The following is a 22,368-nucleotide window of genomic DNA, read 5'->3' as shown; positions in this document are numbered from 1 at the left end:
CTTCCTCTGGAAAAATTGTGTGTTTTATCGTTGTTGTTTTTTTCCAACATCCACAGTAAGGAAGCTCTCTTAAATCACCAATTGTAACAACAAGGCAGTTTTAATTTCAGCACATAAGTAATACCTTTCATAAGTAATGTCTGTTCAGCCTAGCAGTCTGCCAGCAAAACTGGCAGTAGATGCTGTTCAGAAAAAGCATGAGAGCTTAGGCACTTTCTGCAGCTCATTTACAACTTTTGTACAAGGGAAGCAGGACAGGACAACCCTCTCTAGCCCTTTTAGTCTTCTGTTATGGACCTTTTAGGGACCAGTTGTTCATCAGTTCCTCAAATCCATTTTACATCTGCTGAGACTGGCTACCTCCACATTCACCTTTTGTACAGGCTTTCCGAAATTTGGTGTGTCAATAAATATCTTTTAAAAAGTGATTTTAAAGCACCCTCTTGTAGTTTTATCAACTGCATCCTGGTTTTCACGTAATGGGATCTGGTGAACAGCTTGGAGAAAATGAGCTGAGGGTTTGAATTGAGGTCAGACTATGAGATGGCATCCAGGAGTGCCGAGAGCACAGCCAAGGCCAACACTGTCTCTGTTGAGAGCAAATTAAATGTGATCTTCAATGGCTAGCAGAGCTCCACAGACTTTGGTGGCTCACTAAGAGCTGGATATGAGTGTGTCAGGCTACATAATATTACTTTACTATTGCCACAACACTACTAATTCCAGTTTTGCTAAGTTTCCCCAACTTCTCATCTTCTGTGTGACTCTATATGGTAAAATACTTCATTCATCTTTAAAGATGTTCAGAAACACTTGGGGTGTTCGGCTTTATTAATGAATTATTCCTCTCTAAGGAGCCTGAAACACTCCGTTCAAAGCATTATATTTCTGTTTACTGTGTTTCAGGTTATATATTCTTGAGATCACTGAGCTTCTGCTCTTCTAGAATTCTTCAGCATTAGCAATAGCACAGCCTTTACATTCACAATTCCACGTAAGTCTGTAATTTAAATTTTGTTCCCACCATGGAAAATACAAAACCAACTTTACTTCTCAGTTTAATTATTCTCTAGCATATAGACTTTTTTACTAGTAGTTACTATCATTCAATCAACAATTACATAGCAGTTTTCATCCTTAAGGGTTCCAATTTTCTTTGCAAGTGCTTATCATGATGTTTACGCGAATACAGAATATTCATATGAGCAACAGTTTGCAGGATCAAGTCCTTACACTGCCCCAGAAAGAGTGGGTGGTTTTAATGATAATTTACAAAATGGCACTTAACAGAGGTTCTCCTGGACTAGATTTGCATCTGAAGTGTTTTGGTGATGGATTAGTTGCACACAGTGCTAACAATAGTAGATATTTTCTGTTGTGTCAACAAGGCTTGAGTCTGTTAGACCTGTTCACGCTTTATGCATTTTTATGTGCCCACAGTGGTATCATTCAAATTCTCCGTGACAAACCAGTACAGAATTGCATTACTGTATGTGTAACCAAAGTTAGAAGACTATCATTTTAATAAGACATAATCTGTGTAAACAATTGTATCACTGTGCTGTTGGTACATTAAACTTGAGGTACGTGATGCGTCCATGAACATCCAGCAGAAATTATGTATATTCATCAAAAGTTATTTACTTATTCCAACGGAAAAACAAGGTTAACACATTTCAGGTTTGCATTAATAAAAGAAACAGGTCCTTTTCTATTTCCTTGTTTGACACAGCTCACTGTTCTATTCTAAATCGATACTAATATGTTACCATATAAAAACACTTCCATGTTAAGCTTCCATGTCATGCTGTAATTTCATTAGTATAGGATGTAGATCTCCTGAACAAATTCACACCCAGTCCTAGACCTAAACATACAATAATTCATAGGCTAAAGTAAATAATTTTGAACCATGACAGAATTTCTCTAAATAACTCGTGCATCTGTGATTAATTCAAGCCTAGAAAGATCTTTTAGTTGCTAGGCATAAAGGACAGACAAGATGTATTATTTCTCATTGCTTCAGTATTGGCACTTGCTCTGATCTAAACACAGCTTGGCAGAGGAACACAAGTCAATTCATTAAACAAACAAATAGCAACTAATTTAAAATATTTACCACTTACCTTCTGCTGGAAGGGCCAAGATGGACCTACTCCTGCTTTGGCTGCCCTCTGCAATTTTACTGGAGCATGAATGGGAGCACGGGGACCACTGGGACCACTCACTGAGCACACAGTCTGTTGCACAAGGGATTTCACAAACCATGACATCAGGACGTGGAAGCTCTGAGCAAAGGTGATATGGTACTTCTTCACCTAGAGCAAACAAAACAAAACAAAGCAAACAGAGGGAAGTTTGACTTGCTTCGCTATCAATGCTTTCTATCACCCAGAGTGACTTTATGTCAACTATCTGGCCAGCAGTGGAGGAATATGCTACAAAAGAACACACGGATAGCTTCAGGCTTGAAAGTATAATAGCTGAACAACCACCTAAAGGATTTCTTCTGAAAATAAAAATAAAAACCTATAACTACTGAACCTACTTCCCACAACATAAATTATGCAGGTCCCTATAGAAGACAGTTTTCTTCTGCCTGCAGGTCAGAAAAGCATCTGATAGATGCACTGGTTCTCCTGCAACCTCCCTAGAAGTGACCACGTACCACTTCTGAACGTGCTAGGAGATCCACAATAACAGCCCAACTAAACAAACCACATCCAAGAAGAAATACCTTCTGTGGGAACGAACTAAGGGACAAGGACTAGAAGTATACATCCTGATGAGAAGAATCTCTTTAAAATCCTGCTCAACATGAATGCAGGAAACTGGAGGGTTGAGGACAGACCTCTCAACCAAAAGGTCGGCTGGCAGAGTGAGCAGCAGAACAGAGCACACAGAAGGGATGTTGGATGAAGCAGAAGACATAGGGCTACTGTTTTAAAAAGTAAAATAGAACATAACTCTACTTTAACAAAAGAAAAACAATGGAAATGTCTGGCAATTACATTAATTACATAGACTCCATGAGGACAACATAATTGATAAAGTTTCATAAAAAAAAGCTACGAAGTTTTCCATTCTCCTCTGAAAGTTCTTTAATTATGAATTCAGGAAAAAAAACATAATGACTATCTAATCTCAATTATACTTAGAAAAATAAAATAAAATTTATAATGGCAACAACAGAGTAACACTAGCTCTTCCACATCACTTTACAGGAATGGGGTCTGTAACAAGGCAGCCCAAGATGCAATTATAAGCACAAGGATAGAAATCTGGATTGCTTTTGCAAGACAATACATGTACAAGTGTGTAAATAAGAGAAGGAGGCTGCTACTGAGACTGCATAAAGCTGTCAGTAGCGCAGTCCTATTATCTGCAGTTGCATCCCTAAATGAAGACAGGCTCATTGCCCTCAAGGCACAAATAAAACTTTTCAAGCATATTATAAGAAGGAACAGAGAACCCAGCCAGGCAATCTGACTGCAAAAATACATTTAAAAATACTTTCCCTTTTTCCTTGCACTTATGTTCATTGGGAAGGGCTTGAAATGCCCACTCGTACTGCTACTTGTTCCAAGGCTGCCAGATAAGAAAATCAAGACCAAAGCCCCCCTTACAGACAGCCTCACTTCTGAGCAGCACATCTTTTGGCACTGCATTTGGCAACCCCTGCAAATCATGTTTAAACCCTTTGTTTTGATTAGTCCATTATTACCATTGCTCACATAATGCTGACAACTACCTTCAGATGAAACCAGTGTTAAAAAACAGAAACAAACAAACAAACAAACAAAACCAACAGATAAACCTGTAAGCCTTATTCCACTTGTCTCCTTGAGTCATTTTAGTGTCAAAATCCCCGCTAACATTTTGACAGCCTGTCTATTTAGCAGCAGATAACATGAGGGTTTCCTAGGCAGACTTGATTTTAAGAGTCATTGGTACAGTAAAATCAAGAGATTATAAGCTTCAGTGAAGTACCACAAAACACACACCCTTCCCTGCCATCGCTTACAGTCACAGGGAGGCATAGGAGCCTTCCCACTGACGCCTTCACAACTTCCCAAAGATCACCTCTAAGCACCCAGCACCCCACCTTCTTCCACCCACAATCCTGGGTGAAAGCAGAGAGTTGCATTCCCCAGTTCTGGCAAAGAAGCAAAATCTGCCTTCTGCTTCTCTCCGTAGGATTTATAACAGGTGACAGCAGCAGCAGCACCGTGAACAGAGGCTGCAATTCAAAGTTCTTCAGCAAAAGGGAGATTTGAGTTTTGCTATAGAGAGCGTACCAATGATTGCATGAAGGTACAATTCAACACTCAGTTTGATCTACGTTATAGCTCTGCTTGCTGTGTTCAGGTTTAATTGCTGGCTGTTATTAACGCAGAAATGCACCGCTCTGTACCAAGTGCCTAGCAGAGAGATCTCAGAAAACCACCATATATTACAAAAGAAGGTAATACCTCTTATTTCCTATGAAAAAATACTCTAACAGGACACATATCAAATGTGCTTTATGCACCGTCACAGACTTACAAAAGATATTAAATTCTTCACAGCTTCTAAATTGTCTACCCAAAACCTTGAAGGTAGAATTCTTATTGCAGATGTTCACAATAATCTTTCTAGAGGAGGCTTTCTCTTGGCTAAATAACACTTTAAGCATCTAAATTACCTAAATGCAATACAAATTCTCCTCCAAGTATGTGTTTAGATCTCAAGCTGCAATATCTGAAATCAGCCATGGAGAGCCATGGGGTGGCAGGGAAGGATGCAGTCCTTGTGGAAGCCACTCGTCCTTCAGGAAAACAGAGCAGGAGACAGCACTGACAATGACTGCTGCAACTCCGCTCCCTAGTCAGAATTTTAAGAATAGAAATGATGACACTGCAGTGAAGTTCATCTTGTAATAACCAGGAGTTAAACTCAGTGACAGCTCAGAGCACAGCGGTATTTCTTCAGGTCTCCCATCTCTCCCAGTCAGAACCCTCTCTCTTGATGTGAAACTGCTTCTTGCCCACAAATTGCTGCAATGCCGGTATAAACTTAGAGCAGTGCGCAGCAGTAAACACCAGCGCCCAAGGCTGAAGGGCAGAAGACACTTCTAAAGAAAAACAGAAGGTTCTTTGGTTCTTGAGGCGTCCTCTCATTAGCGCGGAATGGATCCAAACGCATCCAACCCACCTCAGGGGTTACCTGCCACAACCCTCATTGCCTCTCCTTCAGGTCTCACTTGCTCATTTTGTCTTTTTCCCCACCTTGACGTTGGCAGAGTGCCCAGAATTAGTCTCAAGGAGTTGCGTTTGCTCTGACGAGTGTTTTTTTTTTTTCCTGCTGTGACCCTCAGGAGTGCAAAGCCAAGCAGTTGGTGAGATGCAGCTGGAGGACTGGTGAGGACGATATCGACTGAAGAGCTTCATCCTCACGCTGAGAACACTTGGGTGGAAATTAAGTGGGGCTCTCATCGGAGCGAACCTTGGGAAATGCTTTCTATCCTTGTGAAACTGCTGCTAACCCAACTGCACAAGGAAAGCACTAGCTGCAAAACTGAACTTCTACCTGCATGTTACGAGTCACAGCTGTTAAGCAGTGTATGCTACATCAGTTACACAACAGATAACGTTTTCAATATAGTAAAGATTGAATCCCTTTTCTTCCACGGTTAGAGTGTAATAAATATGAAAGACAAACATAGAATTTTTGCAAATATATTTGGTAATAAAGTTGATTATAACCTAATGTACGGGTTTTGTATTTGAATTAACAAGTCAACAGAAGGAACTACATGGAGAAACACACACCAAGACAAATTTTTGGTTCATCTTATAAACAAATGAAATTCTTCCCAATGGGCAAAACAAAACAACAACACAGAACTCTACTTGAAATATAAAGTTTGTTTTTCCAGAATTTTTTGTTCTTACTGCTATTTCCATTCTAGAAGGAGAAGATACTTTCATGGTTTTGAATAAAGCACTGCACAGTGAGATACTGAATAAACAGCAACACTTCACTCTGCAGAAGTTCAGCATGAAACCCATCTGCCTACTTTGCATGACACCTCTCAGAAATCCCAGCTCCAGAGCAATATTCCTGTTCTTCCCAGCAACCCATGCCCAAACCAGGCTGCCCAGAGCCACATCCAGCCTGGCCTTGAATGCCTCCAGGGACGGGGCATCCACAACCTCCTTGGGCAACCTGTTCCACTGTGTCACCACCCTCTGTGTGAAAAACTTAATGTTACATTTCAGAGGGATCTGCAATGCTACCTGTAAGTTCAGGAAATTTATTTTTTTGCACAAGTGACTGCTGCAAAAATGCTGCATATTTAATGACAATTACCAGTTTGACATCAATATTTCTCCTTGTAGCATTTCAAATTATTCAGTGGAAATAATGAAGCCGTCATCTAAAATACTATACGTATCGTAAAATTTTATTTCCCACTTAAATCTCAGAGAAGAATGACAATAAACTTTGATTAAATACTTGCCTGTAACAGAATAAGATGTCAACAGGCAGTAGTAAATTCAGAGGAATTCATATTGACTGCGTGCCACTTCGCTAACGGCAACCACATTCCGAGAGTGCTGTCTGCTGGCAGTATCTGGGCTCAGGCATCTCATCTACTAACAACAACATTATGCTTAAAAGTAATAACACTCACACTACAACAATAGGAGAAATTGCTTATAACCATGTTCAATGTGTTCTTGCTGTAACAAAACCACTGATTCTCCTCCGCTGTTTCTGCCAGCCCTGGAGATGAGTGAGGACATGCAGGGGCTGCTGTGCCCAGACATCCCACATTTGAAGAAAGGTTGAGGGAACTGGGCTTGTTTAGTTGGGAGAAGAGAAGGCTCCGGAGAGACCTCACTGTGGCCTTCCAATATTTGAAAGGAGCATATGAACAGGAGGGGGAACAGATTTTCATGAGGGTGGATGGTGAAAGGACGAGGGGGAATAGTTTTAAACTGAGACAGGGGAGGCTTAGGTTAGATATGAGGAGAAGGTTTTTCACACAGAGGGTGGTGATGCACTGAAACAGGTTGCCCAAGGAGGCTGTGGATGCCCCATCCCTGGAGGCATTCAAGGCCAGGCTGGATGTGGCTTTGGGCAGCCTGGTCTGGTGGTCAGCGACCCTGCACACAACAGGGGGTTGAAACTAGATGAGCATTGTGGTTCTTTTCAACCCAGGCCATTTTATGATTCTATGATTTTCTGCCTTCAGCACTTCACTAAAGTTTGTAGCTCCTGGCTGATTTTTGCCAGTGCTGGTCAATAGGTAAGAACAGCTGAGAAGAGCGGTGTCAGTTTGTCTAAGCAAGCAGTGGTGTATGGAATAAAATTAATTGCAGCGGTCCATCACTATTATCAGAGTCCCATAGCAGAAAGGACAAATGAAACGGCAATGAAGACAAATGGAGGTAAAGATCTGCCGTGAGAAAAGATGAAGGAGAGAAGAAAAAACAGCTATTCATAATGGAAAAGAGGAAATAAGCACTAATGCAACCAGGATCATTTTGAGGAAAAAAAGAACAGACGATACAATCATGAAGGGTTTGAGTCAAAAGGCTTAGCTAAAATGCAATTAAGAAAACCAATGCATTAGATTAGAGAAAAAACACTTTCAACTGCATAATGCACTGGGAAGAAAAACAATAAAGTTTTGGGTAATAAGGATAAGGAGAAATAAAATAAAAAGGTACAAAAACAGAATCAGAATAAATTTGAAAAAGAAACAATATGCCTGTAAATACATTATGAAGGCACTGCAAAATCTATAGGCTGGCCCTCATCCCTGCACACCCTTACAGCTATGTGCAGCTGGGCTCCCTTATGACCATTACAGTGCTTATGAGAAACAGATGAAGTGCATGGAAAGATGAGCTATTTCTTCTTCTTTCCCACACATCTTCCACTGCAATTTGGACTGTTTACCCCAGCCGTTTTTTCCCTTTTTGTTTATGTAAATATACATAAGAAAATTGATTTGTAGCTCCAAGGAAGTTCCATGAAACCGAGCCCTGGTGAGAGGCACTTCAGTGAGCAGCTGGCAAGCCTGCAGAGAGCACCCCAGGTATACCACTATGGAGTATGCTACAGCAGCCACCAGTCTCCAAGTTAAAAAATAATAGAGCTGCAAGAGTTCCCTACATAGCACACTGGCTCCAATGTATTTCCTATCTCACACACAAAGACAAGTAGCCATTTTTTAAAAACTGCTGTGCATTCACCTGCTGGGCTTGGGAATAAGAGCAGAAGAATTAATTCTATCTTGTGGTTGCACATACAACTGCTCCTGAATTAAGAGAAATTGCTCACGTGGCACCTGAAGGTAAACATGAGCTTGCTGTATTCACAGAGAAGAGCACATAACTGCAAGTGGCTGTTCCTAATAATTGGTGTTCTGTTCCCTCCTTTACCCCTCTCTCCTAACATCCTTTTCTTTTCCTTCATTATCCCTACTAATTATAAATGAACAAATCTACACAGGTGGGTTGATCAAGACTGATTACAATTAAGATTTATTGTTGAAATAGATGCCGTAGTATAACTGAAGCAGGTGTCCCTCTGCTTTCTTCCCAGTGTTGCTTTGTTCAAAATGCCAACCAATACAAAATACTGCAGAAACCAATTATGCAAGCAAGTCAAATGCATTTAAATACTATAAATATATGTCTAATTCCAAAACTTTAAGAAAAAAACAATTGTTATGAATTATTTATTCCAATAGTATACAGAGTCCACTTCATCTTAAACACCTGTACAGCAGGACATGTTAATTCTAGTGGAGGCATTTGGGCACTTCAATTTAGAATAAAGAAGGTGATGTTTTATTCCCAATGCGTCACAGCCAGAGATTTCTAAACACTCAATTTCCACAGAATTAAGATGCCATCTTCACACTTAAGACCCCCACAAAAAACAAACAAACAAAAGAACTGACATATTACACAGGGCAAACTACATTAATGGTGCTCTCACACAGCGAACAACCCAATAAGGAAAAGTCATGAGAGCAGGAAAAGGTACAATGCTTTTATACCTACTGTTTTGATTATGATTATTTTTTTGTTCTGATTATGCTCACCTTAAGAATGATGTACCTTGCTGGCTCTTCATAGTCATCAAGCCTATGACTGACTATTATCCAAGCAATATTCCCAAGTAAGACTTAACAATTTGCTACACAGTGTGGAAACCTTTTTCACTTTTTCTCTTCTAGCCACAGAAATCAACCCAAGAGGGAGTTTTAATCAACATAAGACTGAAAAATTGTAAACAAGAATGCAACAGAAATGGTTTATCTAAGCTGGCAAAAGACTTGTTTTCAGAGACAGTGAATGCTAATGATAATAAATAATTGCAAATACCATCTGGAATCTTTGAAAAACATCTTTCTCCAAGTCTGAAATTGAATCTCCACAGAAAGAGGATCAATGCAAAAGAAAATGGAAACAGTAAATTAAAATTAGATTTATGCCAACCTCTTAAAAATAAGTGCTCATTTAAAAAGCAGTTAAGACAAAAATGTGTTCTTAGTTCAGATGCAGAGTGTGGCCCAATCGCATACAGCCACTCAGAGCTTCCACAATCCATCAGGCAATGCTCAGAGCATGCAGGGCCAAATGCCAGGCTCTCTTTGCTTTTATTAGTGCTACTAACAGTCGTAGTTCAGTTTTCAATTTTGCCTCTAACTGATGCACAAAACTCAGAACACACTGTACTTAGATGTCCTGGAGAGCTTTAAAAGCTCACACAACAAGACATGCAGTAACACAGACTGACCACCAGCCAAGGGGCTCAATGAAGGACTGAAATCTATTCTAGACCAGAGCAATACACACCTTGAACCACTTGGTTTTGAATAAAAGCTATCACTGTACACACCTTCTCCCAGCTATCAAACTATAAGTCTCAACTGCATAAGATAGTTTTCAGATACATTAAGATACTTGTAGCTAACCGTACTTATGCTTGAACCATTTTCAAGTTGTAAATTTTAGAAAAAACAGGAGCGTTTAATTCCCACTGTATTTTGTGTAGATCATTTAGTACTCAAAATGGAGAGAAATCAAATATAGAAACCAATATAAATACTACTTTCTGTGCACTTCTCCTTTGCCCATGAGGTGGAACTTTAATCACATCATAAATAACGATGCCTACACGTTTAGTCAGTACTGCATCACTCCTTTAGTGCCATTTACAGTGCATCTGGACTCCAAAGTGCTCCATCCTCTACAAATGATAATACAGTAATGCTGATTACACTGTAACAACAGCTTAGTCCTGTTTGCACCTCAGCTACATCAATACAAGAATTTAAAGGCAGGAAGCATTTATCATGACCTAAAATATGGAAGGGTTACTTAAAAATTTCCTGTTATTTTCCATCTCCAGAAAGCGTATATAGATTTACAGCTGATAAGTGTTCTTGGCATGAAGCTTGCTCTAGATCATGCAGCACTCTCCTCTTCCTTCTTCTCACTTGGCAAAACTATTTTCCACAGAAGTGCTTGTTCTTTCTCTGCTATTCTGATGACACGAGTGCTGTCACTGGGTGCTGACACAGCAAGATGGAGCATATTGGCAGCACTGGCTGACATTACCATACTCACTGGGAACTGGGGCACTGCCAGCAGAGCAGCACCCACCACGAGATGGATGTCATGGCCCCAAACCTCTGCTCAGTAGGGCATACTGCCCACTGTGTTCTTTCAGAGCTCTCATGATGCTGGACCATGGCAGCTGACTCCAGATGATGGCACATGGAGCTGGACTACAAGCATTCCACCCAGTGCTTGTTTCAGACCAAATAACTGGGGCTTTTGCTTGAAGGCTGTGTTAAAAGGACTTCTAAAAGAGCTAATGCTGCTCACAGAGGAAAAAACAAAGAGGATAAACACACAGTAACTGAAGAAAATACAGGAGAAGGAATTGACTTTGATGTCAAAACGTGTCCAAAGTTGGGGTTCTCAGGGTGCTAAAGGTGGGCCTATGTGCTGAGCTGGCAGCAACAGCTGCTCTCCCAGTAAGCCTGCAGTGCTGACTGGTTCTTCTTTGTGCTGCTCCACAGCAGCAAAAAAACCAACCAAACAAAAAACAAACATGTATGAACTGTAAAGAGCCCACATAGATACAATCCAGGCATTCCCTCCCAGGTTTTCCAGTTGATGTTGTTGAAGTACTGTTTTAACTTTACTACTAGATTAAAGGAAAACACAGAATCAGTAAATGGAATCAGATGAAGGCTTCCCTCTCCCTTTCTAAACGCTTGGAACTGTCAGGACTGTCAGGAGGCATTTGGGCACACTTTTCAAATATAAGAACTGAAACAGAAAAACTAGAGAAAATCTGTATAAAATTTGGTTTTCTACCGCTAAATTTCTTTGCATGAAAAAAGCAATAACCTCTCAGCAACTTAGAAAATATTTCTGTTCTGATTATTCAGCTATTAAAATGGGAAAGTGTCATTTCATGACAATTGCTTTCGGCAGGAGATATTTTACACTGATATTCTCAAGGAACACGCACATAAGGAAGAACAATATTAAAACCTTCAGCGTTAATCTGTATTTTCAAAGCTAAGCACATTTTGACAAACCTTCTAATAGACAGTGTTCAAAATTCATAACATATATGAGCATGATTACATTACTCTAATTTATTTTTCATCCTCTCATGCGCAGCAATAAAATTTTACCTTTGAACTTATATTTATTACAACTTTTACTCAACTGAGGGCACACAGGCATAGAAATATAATAAAGCTCTGCTAATTCCATAAATTATTGAAATCCTAACTGCAAACGCTACCTTACTGTCTTCATGCATACTTAAAATTTCAATTCAGATGCTATTTCATTCAAAGGGTAACTTAAGCAACAGCAAATGCTTCTTTTAGGTTTGTGGATTAACATAGCAAAATTACATTTTATATCTTTGGAGAAAAAGTAAGGTAAAAAAAAGTAACGCTAAACAAAAGTATTTGTTTAGGTGTTGCAAGTGAAAATTTGATAGATGCTAAACAATTGAGTGCTCCATTCATCAGACTCCTAAGCACTACAAAAGCATTGAGCAGGGCAGTGCTAGAGCATAACCTTTCCTTACCCCTCGGCAGCTAAAAACCACGTCTAATTTCAAAGGTAAAAATCCCACTGGCTCCACCAAATGGGGAACCATGTAGCTATGCAGCTTCAAACTACAGGAAACACAAACAAGTGAAAGCACAGGAGGAATTTAGCCAGCGTGGAAAACTCAGTTTCCATGAAAAGTGCAACCCAGTGAACACCTGTGAGATGGGTGCAGAATACAAGTCTCCACACTTGTTTGGAGCTATCTGCTGTCAGATGGAATAATACCATGGAGGAACAATGAAGATCAGGTGATATCTAACCTTAAAACGATGAAGGTCATCATGTAACGTGGCCAATCATGATACATGGCCAATGAAAACATGACAACTGACAAACGAGACAAATTCTGAACGTCTCTTGACTTGGTTGACATAATACTGAGTGATATGGCAATACAAATCAGTGAAGTGGCAGCTTCTGCAACTAAATACATGATGAAGCGTGAAAGTTGACTCAAACTACGACTGTAATATTGGCACAACTTTCTTTTTCTTCCAAAAGGTCACTTCACACATTAGCTCCAGCTTCATTGATCAGCAGCTGAGATAACTGCCGCTCACACGCCTCAGAGTCATTGCGAACAAAAGACAAGCAGATGACTTTCTGCAGACCATGTCCTCATCACATTTCAGGAGATTGTTCAATCAAAGATAAGGCAAAAATGGGGAAAAAAAGCCTGCAGAATAGAACTCTGAAAATGTAACAGAAATGACCACCTTTATATTCAGTACTGAGGGATCAAAAACGGTAGCTGTTATTAGTGCTGTAGTTACACAGCTAGACCTCAAAATTGCATTCTGTTTACCTGAAAACATGGCCCGACGCCTCCTGAGCCCAGAAGAGCAGATCTCCCATTCATGGCCAGGCACTGAATGCCCAAAGGGCTGCACATTCAAACTGAAGTCAGGCTGCTGGAAACCTGCTCAGTTCCCACCATGTCTACATCCCTTACACAGGTTTCCAGGCCACCACCAAAGACTGAGCCTGATACTTTCATAACTAAAAGCCTTACCAAGGAGAATGAAATAAAAGTTCTCTGCTTGTGAGTCATCAGCAGTCAGCACATCCTGCCAAGCCAGCCAGAAGAAAGAAATGCAAACAAATATATCAACCCCATAGAGATTTTTGGTCACGAAATACCCAAACAGGCTGGAGGAAACGCATTGAGGGCCAGATCAAAACTCCAGCAGAGAGATATAAGGAAGCTGCCACACTGGAGGATTTCCCAGAGTTTTCTAAGACTTTGTGCAAGATGCCAAGCTCTCAGATTCAGCTGATGGCAGTCAGGTTCCTGAGCTACTCCATGCCACAGCATACCCAGCTGGAGCAGGGCAAACCTCACCTGTGCGTGATATCCTGCAACAAGCAGCAAAGCAGGGAGCAGGTCACCAAGGCAGCCAAAGCCACAGGCTTTGCATTGTTAACATCATGAAGTGAACAAACTGCTAAAAGACAAGGAAAAGAGCTCCCATGCCAGAGTAACAATCAACTTTTTGTCAGAGGACAAAAAAACTATTTCTAAATTTGGTCTTAACTATACTTGGTCTAGAGAGGAATGCTTGCTTGTTAAAATAAAGGGGCAAGGTTGCTTTGAAACTAGGAAAGCAGAACAAGATTTTACTTGCTCTCAACCAATTGAAATGTATTCTTCTACAGATGGGAGAGAGTTTAAAGTCACCTCACTGGCAGCGTAACCTCCCAACATATTGAAAGCCAGCAGGAAGTGTTGAATTAATACATATATGCTAACACACTCTCTCACAGCCATGAATGTTTAATCTCATTTTTCACTGACACTGTACCCAATGGTTGCTACATGGTTTCGAAGCCTTGAGACAAGGGAAGAATCTGAGGAAAGCTCCTGTAAAACAGGGAATCGCAGGAAAGCAGTCAGAGTGAAAAGTCTCCGGAGAAAGCCAGGAGCACAGCAGTATCAGCACACCAGGCAAGGCAGTTTGTGTTAACATCTGGACAGGGATGGAGGGCAGAGGGAAGGGAGTCAATGTGAGCACCAGGGAAGCCAGCTCTAACCTTCACTAATCGTGGGGCTGCATTTTGATGATGTTTGAATACTTCCCATCAATATATAAGGGTATAATGTATATGGTTACTGTGCACCCAGAGAGGCAAACAAAATGAGTTTTCAGAGAGCATGTAATACTGGCTGAACACACAAGATAAGTTATTACGTACCAACCATCTGATGGAAAAAGGAACTTTTACACATTGTGTAGGGGGCTTGCCCATATATCTTAATACTCTAGACTGTGACAAATGATTGGATAACAACTCTTACTCCCCTTGTCATCATCCATCTTCTTAGGAGGCTTATTTCCTCAAATCCTGATGATGAACCTCTGTAGTCACTTATCTGAGCAGTGAAAATTTATTGCCTTTACTAGAAAATGAAATTCTCCTCTGAGAGAAATGGAATGGACACAAAAGGGCAAATTTCCACCCTGATGTACGCAGATGTATTTTCTCTCTTTATTAGGAACTATACACATTTATCCTACGTCATAATTTTGACCAAAGGGTATCTCCTGTGTTAATAAGAGTGGCTAATTTCCAATTAAAAAAAAAGAGTACAGATCATAGAGGTGCCCTAATGAGAAAAATGATGAGCCCCCATAGTAATCCTGCCTTGACTGCACATATTTAACAGGGCTGCCAAAGCAGTCTCCAAAATACTCACTAATTACATTGGACTGCCTCCAGCCCCTGTCACTGGCAGAGAACAGGAGAACTTTGCAAGGAGCAACCCACCAAGAGTTCAAAGATGATACGGTTATTTCGGGAAAGCATTGAAGGAATCAGAGATGAGCTGTGCGAACATGAACAGAGAATACTGTTAGATTCTGTGGACTTCATGATCAGCTGCACAATAATGCTCCAGCACAGACAGGAGCAGACCAAAAACCAGTAAGATGCAGAAGCGCAGAACAGCCAGCAACTTTGCAACACTCACTTCTGACTTAAACATTCGCTATGTTCAGCAGTTATCGGGACGTGTAAAAGAGACTGAAGTATAAAAAGAATTCTTCTCTCTTAGATTTTCAGTGAACTCAGCTGAAAGAATGCATACATGTTCCCTTCAAGTGTGTGTTCAATGGCAAGAGTTGCTACTCCCAAGTGAGACTGCTTCTAATTCAGAGAACACACGAATTAATATCAACGGACATAAGTGAGGGATCCAAAAGTACATCACTGAAGAAAACCACAGTCCTACTTCTGCCCCATCAGCTGTGAGAACCAGCAAACCTGTGCAAGTCACACGTGACTCAGAAGAAACAATACAAAGAAATGTCATTCAAGACTCCATGTCAAGTTGCACAGTTAGCCATTAATTACCTTGGAGTTACAACATCCATTCCAGCTCCACGGTACAAAAAGGGCTGAAAGAACTGCAGGTTCTGCCCCAACTGACACCATAAATATTGATCGCAGTGGCTGTTCCTCTTCATTAGCCACAAAGAGAGCAACGTTTCTCAAGGGAGAGGAAAAAGCAGATCCAATTTTAATCAAACTGCAGTACTAAAATGCAAACCTCATGGAATATTATTTTAATTATTGCTCTGTACTCATGCCAACTGCAGCCTATTAAAAAAAAACAAAGAACAGAGATGTTCCTAGACAGAAAGCCAAAACCTCAAGCTGCCAGGCAGGTACACCACGTGAAGCAGCACTATGTAACAATACCCAAGTGAGCACTGCGACCAGTAACAGCAGTTTTCCAGCCCAGCACCTCACCCTGGGCTCATTAGCCCAGCAGAGAGATGAGAACCACAGTTCATTAACCAGCTCCAACTCCATGCTGCCACAGCTTCCTGAGATCCAAGCTGGTCATGGCAATGGAGACACCATACAGGCTTATTAGCTTATTCACATCTACCTACATAGTAGAGTACATAAATCCTAAACCATTTAACCTTCAAAATATACGTCTGGGAAGACTGCCAGCGAATATTTGAAAAGGATTACTGGAATTGTGTTAGTTGTCACAGAAAATGAAAATGTGGATTTCAATAGAAACTCTACATAAGGGGGAGTTTTTTCCCCCAAATCTGTTAGTCTAGCAGCCACACTGAAGGAAGAATTGTGCAGCCGGCTCAGACAACGCAGGGCGAGCTGAAATACTTTAAAAGCTACATTTTTATCTACTGAAATAAAACATTTCCCTTTAATTTTACTTTTTTTTTTCACTTTAATCAGAGTATAACCTCATTAAATGACAGCGTGCGAAAAGAACATATAAACTAGAAAGAAAAAATAAAAACTTTCTGAATAAATTAATGTTTATTGCTTTTAGACTTTGATATTCTGGTCTTTTCTACTTAAACGCAGTTTAAATGTATTACTTGCCACGGCCTTTACGTTAAACCCAGAAAGTCTGCAATTTGTGATAAAACTCCTTATCTCTCTCTTTCTGAACCTACGCAAAGATCCAAGGTTAATTTGCAGATAATATTACTTCATGAAATAATTATCTTAGTCTATAGTAGTTAAAATAGCTAAATTTGAAAAAGAGATATGTAAAAATGAAGCTGTCACTACTGCTGGAAGGAGGCTGCCTTCCCCAGTAGGGCCAAAGCCTGGCTCAGGGTACCACCAAGCGCTGTGCATTCTCCTCACCCTGGCAGTGGATATAGACCTCTGCAGTGGGAAGAAGAATGGGATCTGGCCCTGCATGACCTCCTCCAAGACTTCATACACCGACAGAGAGGTGACCTCCCCAGCAGGAGCCCCTAACACTCTACTAAAAAAGCTCTGTGACCAGACTGCAGATTTGGGTGGCCCAGACTCAGCAACTTGATGGTGAGCCATGGGCACCAGAAGCTTACAGCAACCCCACAGAGGTGCCTTCAGGGACAGCACGATGTGGCCACCGTCCTCTTATTGCACATATCAGGGGCTCCAGCCCACATCACACCAGAGCTGCTCTCCCAAATCCCAAAGGTAGCAGCAGCATTTTCCTTCCAGGAGCCTCAGAAGGCAACCAGAAGGCCACGTGTGCTTCTTACTGGTTTCTGCCCCTCCAAGGTCTCACCTACCTTCGCACAGCCTTCCCATCACCTCATTTGTTATCTCAGTTTATTTCTTCCTTCCCAAGGAAAGCTTAATCTGACAAAGATGCTTTCTATTTTTTCCTCTCCTTATTCCTTAGCCTTTTCCAAACCCAGCCCTGTCTCATTACGACTCTATCGCTCACTGAAGAATCACTTTCTTCAGCCATTCTTTCTCATCCTGCTAATTTTACCAAACACCCTCCTATTAAACTATACAAATATATTCATTCAGTAAATATCCCATTAACCAGGTCAGCATACAGTATTCACAACTTATTACAGAGCTACACCAAATCAGTCACAGAAGCAATTATGCAATTGTACGGCAGACAACTCACTTTAATCTTAATATGGGGCTGAAGATGTACATGCCAATGTTCATTCACACGACTCATTCATTTCCAAGCACTGTACACCATTTGTTTTGCAGTCAGTTCCGCGGCACTGCTGTGTATCCTGATTTGTAAGCTTTGCCAAGTGCCAGCAAATACCAGCTCAGTACTTCACCCTTTCTGTAAGTGATTTTGTTACTGAATCTAAGGGTGATTCTAAGCTTGCATCTCCCAGGGGAGAGGGGGCAAAAGCCAGGCAAGATATCACAATCAAGCTCTCAACAAGCGTTTTTATCACAAAATAATATTAAAGAAATGAAGATGCTTCCAGAACTATTAAAATAAATAACTGTAGAGAAGAGGAATCATAGGTAACATTATGGGATGCCACAGTTCTCAGAGAGAAAGAAAAAAGGGAGCTTTAAAATCACAGCCTTATTTGAAAGCATTCATTTATTTAAGCGCCTTGGGAAAACAGGTTGCCATATAATATTAACAAACAGGAATATGCTCCGTCAACTACATGCAGTACCACAGACATTTTGAAGACCTAAATAAATAATGTATTAGAAAACTGAGCTTAGCCTGAATTAATACAGACTCCTATGATATAAAGGAATGGCAGTGGTGGAATTACTTTCCTGGGATTTAAGTCCTATACAGTATTAAAAGTAAAGGCGTTAAGATACTTATTGATAGGCAAGAAACTGTTACCCTTAAATCTATGCATGCTCTGGGAGCACTCTGTTAAATTCACAGTCTCATAGAGTTTGCAACACAGTTATACCACACCAGTCAGCTTTATTTGTAAACAACACCAACAGGAGCAAAGCGCTCTCCTGGCTGCAGTCTCTTTTGGCACAGTATTGAGCACACAACAAAACAGTGCTGACTTTGCATTTAACTTGGGCAATCTGGTAAAATTGAGGAAAATTCTTGCTGTATTTAGGGGGAATTTTACATCTGGTAGGAAAACTGGAATTGGAACTTACTGACCCAGCACACACCTTGTTTGTCCTTCTTTCTGTTTCTGGGCTTGGTGATTGCTGGATCGGTTTGAGGCTCCCAGAAAGGAACTGTACAAATTCATGCTTACCAGCCCAAATCCCACATCTCAGTTTGAGTTCTATGTGAGGGGAGGAGAAGGAAAGAAAAGGGGGAAAAAAAAAAGGATCTGCTTTATGAATGATGTTGTATTAAAAGCATACAATATGGGAGGAACAGGCTTCAAAACTGGAAAATGCTCTAGCATTTGTCAGCTGCCTAAAAATAAAACCCTAACTGCTTGTTTACTTGAAAAGGAGCTATGAAAAACCTTTTCCTGTTACTTGTCTAATTCTTCCAAACAAAAGCAGTTCCCAGTATGAGACAACTGCAGACATGTTTCATACAGGCAGAAAACAAGAAGAACACTGAACAATGGAATTCTAAATTGTTCTCAATCTCCTCAAAGATTGAATCTCCCCCAATTCACTGATTCACATTCACTCCAGCACTTACAAAAGCTCCCTTTTCTTAAATATGAGATTCAATTCACAGATAAACAAGAGTGATAATGCAATCTATACTTAAAATAATAACCTGGCAACCAAGTTTTGGCAGAATTAGGAGTTCTCCCTTTCTCTGGCCGATCTTAGTCTATTACTTCTTGTTATTATTTCAGAGCTCAGTCCTGCAGTCAAGGCCCACTGATCCCTTGTGCTTCTACACAAACCAGGATCTGTGTGAGAAGCGCTGAAAATCAGTGGGAATTTGACCCAGAAAAGAACAGCAGAGAGCATTTAGGAGCTGTACCTGTGGCCACTTTACCCACTTTGCAATTTCTTCCCATTTCAGCACATCCTTTTCTTTTCATTACTACCACTGGACTAATCACAAATTGCTGCTTAATGAAGAGCCCTGGCATTACAATATTTAATTAGAATTAAGAGGAAGATTTACCTTAATAAAATGACAGATCAACATGCGGCAGAGCCAATCTCTGCAGTGCAGCACCAGCCTAAAATTTCCACATCCTGAATTCCTAATTAAACTTTGTTCTAACTTCGTATTTTAAAGGAGGAGCCTTCCCCTCTGGTATCCATTAACCTCAAAACAAGGAATTAAATTTGTTTTTCATCAACTCTACTCCATAAAGAAACTTTAAGAAAGGGCAGTGCTAATTTTCACTCGAGTGCTGCATGAAGGCAGCTCAAATCATTTCTGCACCGCACACAGCACCAAAGGAGTTCCAGCTACAGAAAAAGCCTTCTGTAGGGCCACCCAGCAGGAAAGGATTAAATTACACAAAGGGCACTTCTTTCTCCTCCACAAAAAGGTCTGTGGTCAGAGATCAATGTGAGAAGCTGTCTATTTAAGCTGTACTCAAATTATTTCCTTTCACGAGCACTGCAAGAAGCTTGCTGCTGATCCCCATTGGCAGGGCACATCACCAGATCCTGGGATGCCTTCCACTGCCATGGGCTGCATGGTACCTTGGATTCCAGCCTACCAGACCTCACGTACACAATGCAATAAAACACCAGCAATTTCTTTACCCTAATGACCTTTTGCTTAATTTAAATCCATTACACTGCTTGTAGTATTTCCCTTGGGAAATAAGGTCCCAGCTAAAATAATTTTGAACTGAGAATTGCACAATTTTCTGTCTACTGAGAAAAAGAAATAGTATCAACTACGTTAAAAACAGTCTTCTTCGTGTTAGCCTTGCTTCCTAAGGAAATCACAATATGCTGTCATGCTCTTTTTGAAACCAGTCACCGATGTAAACAGAATTTGACGCAAGGTTGGTCCCTTAAAAGGTTTACATGTCTACTTGAACTAGCAGCAGCCTGATGGAAAAAGGTCACATATTATTTGCCATCACTTAGGGAAAGTTATCGAGCCTGCTTTCTTTGCTGGCCAGGCACAGGCTGGTCAAAGCCCAGCACCCAGAGCTTGGTATGCATCCAGCATCTGGCCTGCCCCATGGGATGGATGGGAAATGCAGAGAGGAGCAGAGCTGTGGGGCAGGAGGCTGAGCACAGGCAGGCAAAGACTGCATCATCACCAAAGGAGGATAAAAGCTGCAAGTACAGAGAACAGGAACCCCTCCTGGCTCTACTTTTTTTTTTTTTTTGAAAATGTATTTTGATAACACTTCTGCAAATGATCTCTTTTCAACATGAAGGGATCAGAACAGCTGCTTAAATGAAAGGTTCATGTCTGCACAACCTGTGCTGGGTTTTCTCACTATTTAGCTGCAGGATCCTTCAGAAAAATGGTGTGAATGGTGTCATATATACATGCTGTAATATCTGGTTAAAAAGAGAAATGGCTTAAAGACAGTGTAAATGCAAGAAGCTTTGAATTCACGTATCTCAAGAGACTATTACAGACAGGAAACTAAAGCTCAAGGAAGTTTTGTGGTTTGCCCCATGTCACAACTATGCAAAGAGGCTCTGAAAGCACCACATCAAAACCAGGCAAAAAGATAACTCATGAGCATTATGAATAACCACTGGTTATTTTCAGAGGACACATTTCTAGGTATCAAAATGAACAGAGGTGTGACTAGAGCACAAAATGCCTTAGCAACTCTGCTTGGGATGAGAAGCGTAAAAAGATGTCAGAAAGCATCCCCATTTATATTCCTCCAAATTGTGAGCTTTGTGCTCTGTGTATAAGAGACATAACACAGGTGTTACCAGTGACGTACAAGAAGTGAGGAAAATACTTACATATGTTATATGCTTCTCTCCTTGCTAAAATGGCAGTGAAATCATTAGGAACTCGTCAGGAACCTGTTTAGTCCACAGATTGAGAATATTTATGGATGAGATTTACCCTCACTCTCAAATCCCCCACCCATTCCTCCTGGTAACTTCACTCCCTGCTGGGCCACAAATCCAGAATCCATAAACACATGCACAGTTATAATAAGATATGATACAGGACTTCTATTTCAGTCCATTTCACTCTTTAAATAAATAGTTAATTTTAGTTAACTTTGTACTAATATAGATAAATTTAAAAATTAATCCTTCCATGGAGCTTCTTCAATCCTCTCACACCAGCGTTACAGACTGCAGGTCACTCACACACACCATGCTCTTTAGGTAACCTTTACCACAAACTCAGATCAACTTATGTCAGCCTCATTCCATAACATTTAACGCACTAAAGGGCAATAAAAATCTTGCGGTAATGAGTAATGTTTATGTTTTTCTTAATGTTACAATTTCCATTTCTGAAACAGTGACCTTAAACCTTTGTTCCACATCTACAGGTGTTAGAAGCTCATGTTCATTAAACAACAACAAAAAAGCAGCACCTGCTGCTCCCACTCACGAATTCAAGCAGGAAATCCATCTCCTTCCTGCTGCAACAGCCATAGGGAAGAAATGGCCGTTTTAACACTCTTCTGAAGCCATGAAAAACATCTTTTGGACACATTATGTACGAAAAAAGAGCAGTAGATACTGAAAAGAATAGTATTTATGCATAGAAATTCATCTGAGGGCACTCTGCACCACACCACAAGCTCACACTTACCTTAGCTGACATTGAGAAACTATTTTCATAGGTTAGCTGTAATTCTTTATATTGACAAGCACAGGGAGGATGAAAGCTGTCCGTATCCCTAATCAACTCGACTGGTATCTGTGTTTGCCAACTCTATGCAGCTGAAATCGCCACTGGATACTGATTATAGCTGCATTCTGAGTGACTGACACAAATCATGCTGCCAGGATTTGCAAGGCACAGCCGCAGTTCAGTTGGAAATCGTGCAACATATGTGCATTTAAGGGCAAAGGAAATTACTCAAAGTAATTGAGT

At 40.6% G+C, this 22,368-nt stretch overlaps 1 protein-coding gene across 1 annotated transcript in view; it reads right to left on the bottom strand.

The window, feature by feature from the left end:
• Positions 1-2,115: 2,115 nt before the first annotated feature.
• The window catches only part of LOC104911858 (thrombospondin type-1 domain-containing protein 7B-like), a 56,619-nt gene continuing 36,366 nt past the window's right edge, over positions 2,116-22,368 (bottom strand). The window contains exon 6 of the mRNA XM_031554325.1: positions 2,116-2,318. Within this exon, the coding sequence (XP_031410185.1) occupies positions 2,116-2,318 (203 nt within the window). The remainder of the gene's footprint in view (positions 2,319-22,368) is intronic.

This window comes from Meleagris gallopavo, chromosome 7, assembly GCF_000146605.3.
Source record: "Meleagris gallopavo isolate NT-WF06-2002-E0010 breed Aviagen turkey brand Nicholas breeding stock chromosome 7, Turkey_5.1, whole genome shotgun sequence".
NCBI classification, from domain to species: domain Eukaryota; kingdom Metazoa; phylum Chordata; class Aves; order Galliformes; family Phasianidae; genus Meleagris; species Meleagris gallopavo.
Note: the sequence above shows the minus strand (reverse complement) of the source record. Positions and strands in the feature narration are given on the sequence as shown.